This window comes from Pezoporus flaviventris, unplaced genomic scaffold (genome assembly GCF_033815535.1).
Source record: "Pezoporus flaviventris isolate CSIRO_AGI_PZ_B2104156 unplaced genomic scaffold, CSIRO_AGI_Pfla_v1 ptg000006l, whole genome shotgun sequence".
NCBI classification, from domain to species: Eukaryota; Metazoa; Chordata; class Aves; order Psittaciformes; family Psittacidae; genus Pezoporus; species Pezoporus flaviventris.
Window position 1 is genome coordinate 8,566,356 of NW_026892554.1, and position 15,411 is coordinate 8,581,766.

The following is a 15,411-nucleotide window of genomic DNA, read 5'->3' on the forward strand; positions in this document are numbered from 1 at the left end:
AGGCTGCAGCATTAAGACACAACCAAAGACACTTTTATCCTGGATGCTTCACACAATGCTGCTGCTGCTGCCTGGAGATGCTTTTGCTGCAGCAACATGATGTAGGGAGCTGACGAGCTCTGGCTGTGAGCATTTACAAAGCTGGTATTTAAGAAAACACTCTGACAGTAAGCTAGTTCCCTTAAATTAAAATCCTTTCCTACATACCTGGAGTAAGTGACCAGTTAGGACCATTAAGGACCCTCTGACAAGTGGCTGCTTCATAACACTCTGCTTTATTAGAAAAGTTATAGTAGAAATGTAAAAAAAAAAACAAATTTGCTACAAAAATTATGTACAAGTTCTGCAGAGTGCAGAGTATCTCTGAGGCTGCAGAGGTTTCCAAGCTGTAAACATGTTTTAGTGTTAGAGGCCAGAGTGGAAGGTGTCCATCTCCCACTTCCCAGTGTTTAAGCTGCTGAGGGTGCAGGAGGAGAGGTGTCCAGGCAGTGCTGTCTTGGATGGGCAGCAATGTAGGCTGATGGGCCCACACCTTCTATGCTTCCCTCCTGATAACAAGTCACCTCTTCTCTTCCTCAGGCCTCTGAAATGTAACAGGTCTGTAGCCAGGGTGGCTCGAGGGGCAGGAAGCTCACGTCAGCCACATCCCCTCCTCCCTGCCCCATGCCAGGTAAGCGTTAAGGCTGTACCTAGAGGGGGTTTTTCCTCACGTCGATCATGGCTGGGTGGTGAGGTGCTGCTGTCAGGCTGGCTCTGCGCAGCTCACGCCGGGGCTTGGAGGCAGGAGGGAGGCTGCGGGGTGGGTGCATCTCATGGGGCTGCCCTGCTCTTGGCAAGTGCTCCATATCCCTTTGCCGAAGGTCCCCAGGGCCATCGCTGGGCAGGGAGGAACGTCTCCACGTAGATGGCAAAGGCGCATGTACCAGGTCCCTGCTCTCATCCCTGACCCGATGGCTTTCTTCAGTGACAGCCAGTGGCATGGGCTGTTCCCCGAGGCTGGCTTCCTCACAGGTCCCGAGTGCAGGGGGAGCTCTGTCCCCAGCCCCATGAATGCTTCTCTCCATCCCTGCTGGGAGATAGTAAGGGTACACTGAGATGAGTATCCACATCTCTGCTCTTCTCATCAAAGTACCTCCAGAGTGCTTGCTCAAGGCCAGCAATGATCTGCACTGCTCCTGACTCTGCTATGAGGTCTTGCTGCCAGGGGAAGGAATTTAAACTCCATTAAAACTCCCTTCCTTTTAACTTGGTAGGAACAGCAAAGCCCCAGCCTGGCCTTCTTCTCACCTTTGGTCTGTCCAGGATGGACACTCATGCTGTTCAGCCTCTGGTTCAGCTCCTGGTTTGCCCACATGTAACGGCTCAGCTCTTTCTCCAGCACCTGGATCCTTGCCTCATACTGCAGCTTGCTGCTGGCCAGCCCCTCATCCATGTGCTCTATAAGGGAAAACAAGGTCATTTCGAGCCCTGTGAAAGACAGAAGCAACACCACTGCTGTGTCTGGAGCTGGGTGGTTACCACGGCTCTGCTGGAGCAGTAATTGCATGTTCTGCTCGTGCTCCTTCTGCTGCAGGGTGAGCTGCCGGTCCATCTCCAGGCGCTGTCGCTCCACCGCTGCCTCCAGCCAGTACACGAGCTGCTGCTGCTCCTCCAGCTGCATCTCCAGCTCCGAGAAGGCGATGTGCTGCCTGTGCTGGTCCTCTCGCAGTGTCACTACCTGGCCAGGGCCAACAGCAAGGGACACCTCAGCTCCTTCAGAGCTTGGGAAGGCTTCCTGTCCCATTGAGCCTCATCTAGTTAGTTGCCTGCTACAGGAATGAAGGTTAGTAGTTCTGGGATGTCACAACTGCCCCAGGACAGAACAAAAATACATGGCCACAATGATGTGGCAAAGCCACTGCAGGGATCCATGACTCCTAAGACTAGTTAAGGCCCTCTCCCAGGAGGTGGGTCATGTGGGGATCACAGTACTATGGCTTTGTGGCCTGACTTTACAGGCAAAAGAGGGCAGCTGCATCCTACCTTGTCAAAGTACTTGCAGAGCAGAGCTCGGGTCTCAGAGGAGGAGAGATAGCTGAGCTTGGCCATGAGGTTCATCTCACACTGGGACAGCAGGCTGGCTGAGGCCCGCAGGACTCGCTGCCTGCATGTGATGGACTCATTTTTGTATTCAATGGCCGCATCCAGAGCCTCAATTGCCTCGTCCAACTGGAACAAAATCCGTTCTTCCTGCCAGGGCAGAGCTGCAGTTACTAGGGAGTAAAGGGTTTGCTCTGTCTCACAGAATCATAGAATAATTAAGGTTGGAAAGGACCTTAAGATCATCTGCTTCAAAGCCCTAACCTCACCATGCCCTAACCTCACTTGTCATCTCAACAGTGCTGGCAAGAAGCTGGGATATGCACAGTTTGGGGATATGGGGGAGCATCTGCTAATGACCCCATGCTCAGGTCTTTCCTTCTCTCACTACTTCATGCTCCTGCACGACAGGCCAAGCAGAGTTACCTCTGGGGACAGCAGGGTGCCGTGGCGCAGCTTGTTGTCAAGCTCCAACCTCTGTTTGAGCAGCTGGTCCTTCTCCTGGCGCAGGTTGTTAATCTCCTGTCTGATCTGCTGCTGGTTGTGGGCACTGCCATGGCGCAGCTGCCCGTTCTTCTCTGTCAGCTCCTTTTCCAGGTGTTCCAGGCGGCTGGACACACGCACTATGTCATCTGTCAGGGCCTGCAGCAGAAGATGCTCAAGGAATCTGCTCTGGAGGCAAGTCAGGCCCTCAGCCCCTTTCTACTCCCTCCATAGGTGACTCCACACGCACACATAAGCCAAAGGCTATCAAACCAACTAGCTCAGAGGCCTCTTCTGTAGAGGCAGACTTCCTTCCCACTTCTCACCACCACCTCATCCTGACCTGCAGCCCCTTGCCAGACCCAGAGTGACCCCCAGGCCTTCCAGCTTCCCAGCTCTGCTGGAAATCAAGGGGTTGAGGTGTCACACTCTTGTCCTACCTGGCTGGAGCGCAGTCGTTTGCTCTCCAGGCCATTCTTCTCCTGCAGCAGGGCTTCCTTTTTGGCCACAATAGCTTCCCGCTTCCTCAGCTCATCTTCCAGCTCATCCAGGGCCCGGCGCTGCTCGAGAACTTTATCCATCTCCATGTCCAGCCACTTCTTCTGTTCCTCAATTTTCTGATGGAGGGAGAGCAAAGGGCATGCATGTGAATGCAGACACAGCAGCAGTGCCCAGGATTGCTAGACTATAGGGCAGTGGGGTCTAGATCAGAGCAAGAGTCTCGATTCCATCTCTGCTATCCCTGTAGTCTAGACTTCATTGGTTTTATCTTTCCAGCTCCTCCAAGAGGCAGAGCTAAGCTAAATCCCCCAGGAGTCATTGGGGCTGCATCTCCTACCACCCTTCTGCAAACAGACGAGACTTCACACTTTCTTTACCAATGCTGAGATTTAGAAGAGGTCCTGGTGGTAAGACAAGTCCTCTGCTACTAGATACAAGTGACATTACACTGTCCTCCTCAAGGGCAGGATGGGCTATGGCTCATCTCAAGCTGAGCTTCCTGCTTCCAGATCTCCCCTGTCAGCCTGCAGTATGCCACAGGCTCTTATGCACAGGGGGAGGAGGCCAGGTCACTGTGTCTGTACCTGCTGCTGCTCCAGGCTGATCACGGAGCCATTGCTGCCGCTCCGCCGCTTCCTCTGGAAAGCTGCAATTTCCTCTGTCTTGATGCGCAGGATCTTCTGGTGCTGCTCGTGCTTCAGTTCCAGCTCCTATGTGGGGAAGAGCAGCCGTGAGCATTGAAGGGGCAGAACCTGTTTGCCCTACAGGCTGAGGGACAGGTTGTATTCTCTGCTAGACCTTTTGAAACTCGTAAGGTTCTATGCTCTCCAAGACAGCCACAGACCCCATCAGAGCTACCCCGGCCTCCCCAGCAGCCTGCAGAGCCCACCCATCACCATCCTCACAAATACCACAGCAGCAGAGCTACTCCTGCCCGTTCCTACCTTGACTTGGTGCTGCCGCTTATTCACCTCCGTCTCCAGGCGCCGCTTCTGCTCGCTCTCCTCCCGCAGCCGGCGCTGCAGCTGCCCCTGCTGCCGCCGCATCAGCTCAATGTTCCTCTCCAGCTCCTGCACTCGCTTCTCACTCTGGGCAGACAGTGACACCAGCCTCTCTGTTGCCTGCTTCTTCTTGCCAAGAACCTGGTGGAAGCAGAAGCTGCCCTTGGGGTGCATTGTCTCCCCCATGCCCTTTGCAGGGATGCCCCAGCACTGTCCCTGCCCACCTCCCCAGGTGGACAGATCCCTTCCCACTCACCCGTGCCTTGCTCTGCGCAGCTGCTACTCGTGTGCGGTACTCCTGCAGCTTGTGCTTCTCCCCGGGGTCCCAGGGCTCTTTGTCCTCCAGCTCCTGGAGCTGCTTCTGGCTGTCACTCAGCTCTGCCCTCACTTGCTCTGCTTCCTGCTCCAGCTCCCCAATTTTCTGGCAGTACTGCCTGTTCAGAGCCTGGGCATCCTTGCCTGCAACACATCCCCTCTGCTGTGACCTCACGGCTCCTTCCCTTGCAGCCAGCATCCTGCTGAGGGATGGACCTTTCCTCTCTTTCTCCACTGGCCTACTGAGATGAATGTTCCCTTTCCCTTAACTACTCCACACAGGGATGGAGAAACAGGGCTCTGCTGCCTACAGGTGAAGGAACTGAGCACAAGCAATGCAGGATGGGCACAGGAGCCAAGCATCATGACTAGGAGATTTCATGGGTGTGCATTCCCACCAGCAGCTCTCACCTGTCTTAATGAGCTCTGTGATCAGTTCCTCCTTCATGCGGATGTTGATGGCCAGCTCTCGGATCTTCTGCTGTGCTTGCACCAGCCTCCACTCGGAGTCCTTCCCTGGCAGCCGCCTCCTACAGACCTCTGCAACACAGAGTCCCGGGTAAGGAATGTCCTGCCTTAGCAGCCAGGTGATAGAAGGACAAATCACATCTCTGATCTGCAGCCAAGACCTGGCACAGCATCGCCAAAGTCACCCGCAGCTTCCACCAAAGCATGCAACTCCTGCCAGGCCCCAGCAGTTCAAGCTTCTCCTTAACAAAAGCAGCTAGACTGTCATCTGCTCCATTCATGTCCTCTGGCCTCACATCAACAGCACCCAACAAAGCACCCCCAGCCCGAGGAAGACTGTCCAACCTTTCACTTGCCTTTTGACAGCTCCAGCTGCTCCTCTTGAATGGCATGGGCACTGCCTCCACTCAGCTCCTCGCTCAGCTTGCAAATCTCTTTCTTGCTCCAGCTTTGGATCCCATTTCTAAAAGGAGCAGAGGATTTATCAGCTGGGTCCGGGCACTGCTGGAGCTGTTCCCAGTAAGGACTCTCCATGAGCCACAGGCTTCAGAAGGAGACAGGAACAGTAGTGGGTGTTGGGAAAGATGGTAATTGGCTCCCCAGTGAACAGGCAGCTGTCAGCAGCAAAATCACTGACCCCAGATGCAGCATTTAGCATTTGCTCCTACATCCTGCATGAGAACTGTGCTGCAGAGGTGGGACAGGCAGGTCTCAGGACTGCCAGGGCACTGCACAGTGCTGGGGCAACCCCAACTCACCGGCGCTGCAACAGGGACCGCTTCTGTTCCCACTCCTCCTCCTCTCCTGAGGACAGCTCTGATGGCTTCTCTGGGTCCTGGACGAGCTCTCTCCTCAGCACCACATCTTTGAGCTCTGGATTGCCAGCCAGGCACTGTGTGTGGTTGGGGTGCAAGGCCACCAGGTCCTCCTCCTGCAAAGAGGGTTTGCTGTCGAACTGCTGGGGCAGAGAGAGGAAACATACTGTGTGAGAGCCAGTGTTAGAAAATGCAGCTCTCAGCTGGGCATTGCTGCTACGCACAAAGAGAAGCAATGCAATGGAGTAAGTGTATTGTCGGGATAGCTGGTGTGCTGCTAGACCCTGCCTTCTGTTGCTCAGACACTGAGGAAATCTGGGGCCCACATATAAAATCAAGGTAAAAGCCTCTGTTTTGAAGCTGGGCTGTTTTGGCCAGTTGTGAACCTCTGGGCTATGTCTCTGATAAGATTCATGTCCAACACTGTGGGGGGAAAGCAGTTCCTACAGTGCAGGACACGCAAGTGAAAAGGCAGCAGTTCCTCAACAGCACAGACCTGTGCCCTCACCTTCCTGCCATGGGCTTTTCCACTCTGCTTAGCAGGAAGGAGCACCGAGGGAAGCCCATTGAGGCCGTGGGATGGGGCAGCATCCAGTGGGGCTGTGTGAGGTCTCTGGCCGGCAGTCACCAGGTGAAGGTTTTCCAGCAGCCCTGGCAGACACAGGTTTGGCATTGCCATCTCCAAGCGAATGTGCAGCTCCGAGATCTTATCCTGCTGCTCCTGCAGCTTGTCACTCTAAGAAGCAATGAGAGAAACTCAGTTACATACACATGGATCCCACTGCAAAGTAAACCCAAAAGCTGGGCTGTGGTCTCTTGAGGAGGAAGGGGAAGAGTGGGGCAGGTTCCCACAAAGAGCGGAGCCCAGGAATACCTGCAGCTTGTACTGCTCCATGGCATCCTCCAGAGCAGCCAGGAAATCACGATTCTCCTCCTCCAGGCGCTCCACTTGCCTCTGCAGTTTGGCCACCTGCTCATCTTTGATGGACTCGCACCTCTTCTCTGTGTTCACCTGCTCCCCATGCAATGTAAGAGAGGCAGCATCAGCATCCACCTTTGTCCTTCCCTTCCCATGCTGGACTCTGCAAGGGCACAGCAGCTCTGCAGACCCAGATTCTTCCTGTGAATTAGATCTCTCTACCACAGCTGAATCCACATTCTCCCTGCCTGCTGTGAGGACATCTTTCTGCCTCTTTATGGCCTCTTGGCCAGGTTGCTTCTCTCCTTCTCGTGACCTTTCTACCATGCTGTGCTGAGGCTGTTGCCTTCAGTGGCCATCAGATTGTAAAATCACAGAACAGTCTGGGTTGGAAGGGGCCTCAAAGCTCATCTAGTTCCACAGGCAGAGGCACTTCCTCTAGACCAGGTACAACCCAACCTCAGAGCTACAACGTCCCAACCATTACCTGGGCTTTGGCCACCTTTGAACCTTGTGCCTCGGGGCTCTGGTCTTCTGCAGAGGTGCTCTCGATGCCGCTATCCAGTCCGGCTGAGGTCAGCTCGCTCCTCTCGCTCTCCACCGTGCACAGCCACTCCTTGACCCGCAGGATCTGCTCCACGGTGAGGTTACTGTCCTCCTGCAGCTCCATCAGCAGCCGGTATGCGGCATCGGTGCAGGTGCGGTAATGGGCGCACTCGGCCAGCAGCCGAGCCGTGGGGTCTGGTGCGCATCGCTTGGCGGTGGATGAGCGGTTGATGATCCGGGTCTCGGAGCGGTGCCGCTGCTCCAGCGCCTTCTGCAAGTTCTTTATCTGCCGGTGCAGCTCCTCCACGTGCTCCGTCTCCTTGCGGCAGTTCACCACGGCCTTGTTCTGGATGTTTTGAGCCCGGTTGGCGTAATTCAGGGTGTTGAGGCTCTCATCAAAGTCGGAAGAGGATGGGCTGACACAGGCTATCATCACAGTCTGGGCATTCCCCCCCAGGGAGTCCTTCAGGATCCTAAAGAAGAGCACAATGATTAATATAGCTGAAGTACACAATAATGCAGGAATCGGGTTTCCAACCCTTTTCAGAAGTTGAGTCCAAGGAAAATGATGTTCTTGCTCTGTGTCTGGCTTGTCACCAGTGAAGTGAGCAGAATCGGTTCCTAATAACAACTTGCAGTGTGGCAGGTTTTCATCTGAATAATTCCTGCTCTCGGCAATCAGTCTGAGAGCCCTGGTGTGAGAGCAGAAGGGAAAACTTCAAGCTCCTCCCAGCTAGCCTGGGGCCTCTGCACCAAACCTGGCAAGCTGGGCATAAGAAAGGTAGGGAGAAATATCACCTCCTTCCTGCTGGCCCAACAACCCGTGACACATGGGGGTCCCACTCCCAGCTGTACCTGGTGATTTTGGAGTCCCTGTACGGGATGTGGCTGCTCTTCCTCCGTGGGTCTCCCAAGGCACTGATGACATTGCCCAGGGCTAGGAGGCCGCTGTTGATCTGGATGCTCTCCTTCAGCCTCTCCCCTGTGTTTCCCGTCTTCACAATGCGCTCTGAGCCCGCTAGGTCCACAAAGTGAAACTTGGAAACCAGGACCTGTCCCGAGGGAGGGATGGAGGGCGGGTGGCGGTGCAGGGGGATGCGGCCGGCCCCGCGCCGCTGCTCCATGGTCACTGTGAAGATGGTGTGCGAGCGGCTCGACTGCTTGTTGATGTGGGTAGCTCCCGTGTGCTTGGCTGTGTTCCCCATCTCCAGCAGGCTCAGCACCTCATCCAGCCCTTCCACTTCTGACTCCTTCACTCCGCAGAGCACTGCAACAGCAAACAGAGTTGTGGCTGGGAGGGATGGGCTGCCTGAGGATACAGCTCCTCTCCACAGCCTCACGTCACCCCAGACCAGCTTTCCACACCAAACAGGACTAAGCACAGCAGTCTGCTGCAGGAGAGGGATGGAGGGAGAAGACTTGGCTCTGCCTTTACAGGCAGACAACCAATCCCTGGCCTTGGCCATGAAAAGTGAGCCCATGCACAGCTACACATACCGATGTTCCCCTTGTCATCCTCCCGGATCTGGATGTCTTTGCTGGCTGTATCCACCTGCAGCAAGTCCCGAAACTCCTCCTTGTACACTTCCAGATAGGACACTCGGACTGTGTAGTCAATGAGGTCATTCTCATCGATGAGTCTGAAGGTCTCAGCCATGGCTCGCGGGATGATGCCCTGCTCATCTTCATTTATGGAAGCTGGTACAGAGATGCACATGGTCATGGGGAGCCCATGGGGGCCAGGGACAGAGCCACGGGCAGGAGCCTGCCTGCAGCATCTGTTATTTGGAGAGGAGCAGCATCACAACTGTCCCACAGCCTGGATTAAACATCCCTCTGCGTGTTTGCAAGACACAGGCCCTTGGGGCAAATCCTATCCCACTGTGGTGCTGGATTCCAGCAATGCTGCCTGTGTCCAGTCCTTCCTCAAGAAGGAAAAGTCCCCTTGGTGTTTCATCAGGTAGTAAACACAATGCCTGCAGCTACAGCATGCTGGCCTTTGAAGCTAGCCTAACTCCACAACCTCTCCCAGCTCGGAGAAGTTGGGGTATTTCATGCTTGCAGCCTACTCATGCTTGCAGCATTCTCTGAATGTTAAATGGTTTTGCTTTTGTCTCTAACAGCCATGTAATAAAACAGCAATCCCCAAATCTGGTGCAGTGATAGCCCAGCTGGGAAACTGGAGGTAGACTGGAAGTATGGAAACAATTTAGTGTTTACAAACTATGCAGTTAACTAAAGCTGGCTGAAAGATTTACAGCACCTTCTCTGTAAGGTATCATAATGCTATTCAACTTCTAGGAGGGAAGGGTTTCCTCTTCCTCCAGCCCTTTCCCCTGAACAACCTACAGCATTAACCCCTGCAAACCTCCTTCTCCTTACAGCTAATTTTGGGACAAAGCTGACGGATTCAACCCAGCTGACGGTCGCGGTGCCCAGGGAAGATCACGACCACCTCCATGACATGGTCCTCTCACATCTACAGTGGTGGAGAAAGCCTACACGCTGCGCTTCCAAAGGTGGTGCTGTCCATGGGACAAGTGGTTACAACAGTGTGGGAAGGCTGTTGGGGTGGGCAGGATGGGGATGGGCTTGGAGGGCGGGCAGGGTGGAGGGACTGTTTGGGATGGTGATGTTGGAAGCGATGGTGGGGAGCGCGAAGTTGATGAGCTGGATGGGGATGTGAGGCTGGTGGGTGGGGAGGGATGGCCGGGCCGGAGGGAGGCGGTGGCTCGGCTCGGCTCGGGATGGAGGAGCTGCCGGTGGGACAGCGGTGCCGGGCAGGCAGGGTACCGCCGGCCGTGCCGTTACTCACCGACGCTGGCCTCCCCGATGGTGTAGGTCTTGCCGGAGCCGGTCTGCCCGTAGGCGAAGACGGTGGCGTTGAAGCCGCGGAAGAAGGCGCGCAGCAGCGGCTGGACGCAGGCGCGGTACACGGCCGCCTGCCCCGCGGCCTCGGGCAGCACGGCGGCGAAGCGGAAGCGGCGGCGGCCCAGCGCCACCTCCCCGGTGCCCGCGTCCCCGCGCAGGCAGGGCCGGTGTCCCCGCAGCGCCTCCCGGGGCAGCAGCGGCCGCACGCGCACCGCCACCCGCACCGCCGCCCGCTCCGCCGCCATGGCCCGCGCAGCGCGGGGCGGGGGATGCGCGGGGCCCGGCGCGCAGCGATGGCGTCAGGCGGCGGCGCAAGGGGGAGCGGCCAGCGAGGGAGCGCGGTGCGGGGCGGGCACGGGAGGGGTGCGGAGGTCGGGGGCTCCGTCGCTTGTGCTCCGTCTCGCTCGTGACATGCTCCATCGCTCACAGACTCCATCACTTGAGAGATGCTCCATCCCTCGTGACATGCTCCATCGCTCACAGAGACTCCATCACTTGAGAGATGCTCCATTGCTCACGACATGCTCCATTGCTCACAAAGACTCCATCATTTGAGAGATGCTCCATCCCTCGTGACATGCTCCATCGCTCACAGAGACTCCATCACTTGAGAGATGCTCCATTGCTCACGACATGCTCCATTGCTCACAAAGACTCCCATCACTTGAGAGATGCTCCATCCCTCGTGACATGCTCCATCGCTCACAGAGACTCCATCACTTGAGAGATGCTCCATTGCTCACGACATGCTCCATTGCTCACAAAGACTCCATCACTTGAGAGATGCTCCATCACTCGTGACATGCTCCATCACTCATTAGAGATTCTGTCACTCATGAGATGCTCCATCCCTCGTAACATGCTCCATTGCTCACAGAGACTTCCATCACTTGAGAGATGCTCCATCACTCGTGACATGCTCCATCACTCATTAGAGATTCTGTCACTCGTGAGATGCTCCATCCCTCGTGACGTGCTCCGTTGCTCACAAAGACTCCATCACTTGAGAGATGCTCCATCACTCACAGACTCCATCACTTGAGAGATGCTCCATCCCTCGTGACATGCTCCATTGCTCACAAAGACTCCATCACTTGAGAGATGCTCCATTGCTCACGACATGCTCCATTGCTCACAAAGACTCCCATCACTTGAGAGATGCTCCATCACTCGTGACATGCTCCATTGCTCACAAAGACTCCATCATTTGAGAGATGCTCCATTGCTCACGACATGCTCCATTGCTCACAAAGACTCCCATCACTTGAGAGATGCTCCATCACTCGTGACATGCTCCATTGCTCACAGAGACTTCCATCACTTGAGAGATGCTCCATCACTCGTGACATGCTCCATCACTCATTAGAGATTCTGTCACTCGTGAGATGCTCCATCCCTCGTGACGTGCTCCGTTGCTCACAAAGACTCCATCACTTGAGAGATGCTCCATCACTCACAGACTCCATCACTTGAGAGATGCTCCATCCCTCGTGACATGCTCCATCGCTCGTAGAGATCCTGTCACTCGTGAGATGCTCCATCCCTCGTAACATGCTCCATTGCTCACAGAGACTTCCATCACTTGAGAGATGCTCCATCACTCGTGACATGCTCCATCACTCGTTAGAGATTCTGTCACTCGTGAGATGCTCCATCCCTCGTGACATGCTCCGTTGCTCACAAAGACTCCATCACTTGAGAGATGCTCCATCACTCACAGACTCCATCACTTGAGAGATGCTCCATCACTCGTGACATGCTCCATCGCTTGTAGAGATTCTGTCACTCGTGAGATGCTCCATCACTCGTGATACGCTCCATCACTTGTCAGACTACACTCCACCACTCATGAGATGCACCCCATCACTCATCAGAAAACACTTCACCACTCATGAGATGCTCCACCACTTGTGAGACAACATTCAACTCACAAGATGCTCCACCACTCCTCACAGCCATTCCCATGTGGGATCACCGTGGGGAAGGGACAATGGGCTGCGTGTCCCTGCCGAGGGACAGTGTGCTGGATGCTCAGGCGTGGGCAGCCTCCTGGGATGCAGTTTGCGGAGCAGCTGGTGCAGACAGACGGTGCTTCCCATGCGCCTGCTGTGCCGGGGGCTGGCAGGACACTGACGCTCGTTTGGGATCATCTGAGCAATAGCGAACTTTTCCATCCGGCCGCCCGCAGCTCCCGCTGCACCGCCCCTGCGGCGACGGGGAGGGGATGGCCCTCGCGGGTCCCCTGGGTGCTGTGGGAAGCGCTGGCTCCTCGGCTGCGCACAGAGGAGTCGCACACGGTTCTGGGATTGCTGGCGCGGCACGGCCATGGGGCTGCGGCTCCCGCTGCGCCGGAGCACCAGCTTCACCCCCGACCACCCTGCCCTCATGGAGGTGCCCGGCTCCACTGCGCTGAAGATGGAAGCAAACGTCCTCATTATGGGAGCAGATAACGTGGGGAAATCAGGTAAGAAGTGTCCGTGAGCTGGGAGCAGCAGGTCCAGGCACAGAGACCCCCAAAAGAGGCTGAAAACTGCAGTAGCTTTTGGAGAGCAAGCTGCAGAGAGAAGCCCTGTGGAGCAAGCTGGGGAGATGGGGCTGAGTACAGCTGTGTTTTGGGTACAGCTGTGATTCGAGGGGGGAAACTGAGCACAGCCTTGTAGGGTGAGTGATGGGGAAGGTGTTTTCCACTGAGCTGCAGTTTGCTGATGCTCTGGTTTGTGCTGTGCCTCTGCTCACAGACCTGCTGGTGGCTGGGGGAAAGCCAGGGGTCGTTTCTGCTAGTGGGAGTTTGCAGGGAAACGGTGCGTGACTGCTCTGGATTTGCAAAGGAAAATCCTTCAGGTTTAGGGTCATTCTGATGGTTGTTAACCTTCCCTCTGCAGCTCTGACTGTGCGTTTCCTGACCCGGCGCTTTATCGGGGAGTACGGAGACATGGGTGAGTGCCAGGGCATTGCCAGGCTCTTTCCCGTTAGGGATGGGGATGAGGATCTGCCCGCAGGATTTCACTGCTTCCCATCCCCTCCTGCCTTTCTCCATTGCCTTTGCCTGCTCCCCTGGGGGGCTAAATGGTTGTCTTTGTTCAGTGACCCATCTCCTTGCTCCACAACTGCTTCTCTGTGGTGCAGAAGGTCCTGGCTGGCAGCTGGTGGCACCAGTGTGCCTGGGCTGAGTGCTGGAGGCAGGCTGATATGAAGGCCACCGTGCTCCCTGGGGCTGTTGCTGCACAAAAAGAGCCCCGGGACGTGTCCTTGTGGAGCACGGTCTCCCAGTGTGGACGTGACAGGCTTGTCCCCAGGAGAAGACCTGGGTTGAGGGAGCATCTCCTGGGCCCATGAAAATGACTAACAGTCATTTTCATTTTCATTTTTCTTTGGCAGAATTCCTCTACAGCCACAATCTGACCATGGATGGCCGAGAGATTCTCTTCCACATCTGGGATGTCCCCAATTCCCAGGTGAGAGAACCCTGCTCCTGTCACCTGTTTTCATCCCAGGGGCAAAAACCCTCTACTGAAAGTTACCTATGGGGAGCCACAGGCTAGGAACTACCACTGAGCAAAGTTGCTGTGTCAGATGGTTTGTAGGTAACTGCAGAGCACGGGTCTGCAGTGTTGCTGGCAGGGTAACAATCATCACCATAGCCCATGGTCCTCTGGCTGGGTGAGGGCTTTAGAGCTGATGCACTAATATTACCAGCCCAGACTGAGCACAGAAACAAAGTGGAAGTGCTGCTCTGAGATTCCCCATGGTGTTACCACCTACAGCCTGCAGTGCTTCGCAGCTGGAATACCCCTCTTCCTTTCCTCTTTCCCCAGGAGCAGGCAGAGGAGGGCTCCTCAGAGGAGAAGCGAATCCAGTGGGCAGACAGCTTTGTCCTGGTCTACAGCATCTGCGACCGTGCCAGCTTCAACATCCTGCCTCTCAAAATCCAGTTCATCAAAGCAGCCAAGGAGGGACAGAGCCAGGAGAAGGTGCCCATCGTCATTGTGGGCAACAAGCGGGACCTGCACCACCAGCGGGTGGTGTCCAGCGAGGAGGGCCGGCTCCTGGCCCTCTCTTTAGACTGTGGTTTCTATGAGGTCTCTGCAGCTGAGGCTTATCACGGGGCCCTCATGGTCTTCCATGGACTGGCCGAGCGCATCCCTGACACCAAACTGGCACTGAAGAAGGGTACGGGGATCCGTGGCATCGTCAAGACCATGTCGGCTGTGTTTGCCCGTAAGCGAACAGACTCCCTCTGAGCTACGGCATGGATGTTGCTTCTCTCTGTGCTGGACCAAGCCTCCTCCCTTGGTGCCCATGGAGATGGTCTGTGTGTTTGCATAAGTATGATGGGTTCCTTGCTGTCCTCCTAATGCCAGGGTCTGGGTGACCTGCCATACACAGCAGTGCAGCTGAGAACTGTAGTGCCTTAGTGTTGGCTCTGTGATGGGACAGTCTCTACCCTTTGCTGTACCAGCTTTTTAGGCACCTCCTGCTTTCTCCTTCCGTCCTCCAACACTGGAAACCACGAGGTGATTCTGACACAACTCCAGGCAGCATCATTCCCAGCTCCTTCAGCAGGAGCTGTCAGTGAGCAGGGAGCTGCCTCTGCCCGGGTGCCCGGCTCCTGGTTCCCCTACTCCTACTCTGGGATCCTTATTCCTGTTTAATGTTTGTCAGGGACCTCTCTGGTACCCCTGGAGCACCCATGAGCTGGCCAGGTGGGGAGTTCTCTATCAGGAAGCCACGGGCAGTTCCCACATGTACATCACCACGTTGGGATGTCCTCATAACTGGCTGACCCCAGAGGACCTCAGTGGGACCCCATCCCACCCGCCGTGCTTTAGAACCATCCTGCTCATGGTCCTCTCTCCCACAGCCTTTCAGTGCTTGCAGCCATTTCCCCTGTGCAAGCACCGTACGGGCTGTGCCTGGGAAAAGTCAGGCGTGTGGCTTGTTCCCAGGACTGGGATTGCACCGTGTGCCTTCCCAAGCTGCTCCATCTGTAGGTCTGCCTGTCCCTGAGGAGGAAGGGAGGTGGGGAAAGGGGTCGCTGGGCTCATCGCCGAACCCTTCAGCTGCTGGGAGGCTTTTCCCTGCCTCTCCCCAAGCCCCTTCCCCTGGGAAGGCAGCGTGTCGGGACAGGGTCTGTGTGTGCAGTGCAGACACTGGTGTCTGCTGTGAGATGCAATAAATTGGTTTTGGCAGGAAGCCCCCGGCTCCTTGGGGCTGTGAATTTGTACTTGGAGCATGGGAAGAGACACGTAGTGTGCTGGGCATGAGCACCCGCCACCGCTGCTGCTGTGAGGATAAGTTTCCCTTGGCCCTGGGTTGGGTGTCTCACCCCACTCTGCTCCCTCATTTTGCAGGCTCACGCTATTAAAGCGGACGAGCGGCAGGTCGGGAAGGTTTATTATTTCAGCGGATGCAA

The 15,411-nt window shown here is 55.8% G+C and overlaps 2 protein-coding genes across 4 annotated transcripts; one reads left to right on the plus strand and one right to left on the minus strand.

Moving 5' to 3' along the window:
- Window positions 1-304: 304 nt before the first annotated feature.
- Window positions 305-10,243, minus strand: KIF7 (kinesin family member 7). Of its 3 annotated transcripts, XM_061446781.1 has the most exons (19): window positions 9,943-10,243; window positions 8,625-8,825; window positions 7,983-8,394; window positions 7,069-7,600; window positions 6,537-6,674; window positions 6,171-6,398; window positions 5,606-5,805; window positions 5,204-5,310; window positions 4,791-4,919; window positions 4,321-4,523; window positions 4,008-4,205; window positions 3,648-3,773; window positions 3,003-3,179; window positions 2,506-2,721; window positions 2,023-2,229; window positions 1,519-1,717; window positions 1,288-1,437; window positions 690-1,069; window positions 305-583 (listed from the first exon to the last, which is right to left on the minus strand). In XM_061446781.1, exons 1-18 carry the CDS (start codon window positions 10,241-10,243, stop codon window positions 690-692), a joined length of 4,104 nt encoding a protein of 1,367 aa, XP_061302765.1. In that variant the 3' UTR covers window positions 305-583. The 3 variants fall into 3 exon arrangements, with proteins under 3 accessions (XP_061302765.1, XP_061302767.1, XP_061302766.1); XM_061446783.1 differs by lacking the exon at window positions 9,943-10,243 and having other exon boundaries at window positions 305-1,069; window positions 5,606-5,802; window positions 8,625-8,992; XM_061446782.1 differs by lacking the exon at window positions 9,943-10,243 and having other exon boundaries at window positions 305-1,066; window positions 8,625-8,992.
- Window positions 10,244-11,866: 1,623 nt separating this feature from the next.
- LOC133265881 (ras-related and estrogen-regulated growth inhibitor-like protein) lies at window positions 11,867-15,368 on the plus strand. The gene is given in 6 exon segments (XM_061446785.1): window positions 11,867-12,282; window positions 12,284-12,321; window positions 12,323-12,462; window positions 12,881-12,934; window positions 13,377-13,453; window positions 13,814-15,368. Coding segments are annotated over 6 exon segments (795 nt in total). The 5' UTR covers window positions 11,867-12,222; the 3' UTR covers window positions 14,240-15,368.
- The last annotated feature ends 43 nt before the right edge of the window (window positions 15,369-15,411 follow it).

Bases quoted from the DNA above. Each gene is read 5' to 3' on its own strand.
- KIF7 (XM_061446781.1), bottom strand. From the start codon at position 10,243: ATGGCGGCGGAGCGGGCGGCGGTGCGGGTGGCGGTGCGCGTGCGGCCG. The intron at 7,601-7,982 runs GTACAGCTGGGA...GCTCTTCTTTAG, and splicing joins AGGGACTCCAAAATCACCAG to GATCCTGAAGGACTCCCTGG. The intron at 3,774-4,007 runs GTAGGAACGGGC...TTCCCCACATAG, and splicing joins AGCGGCAGCACCAAGTCAAG to GAGCTGGAACTGAAGCACGA.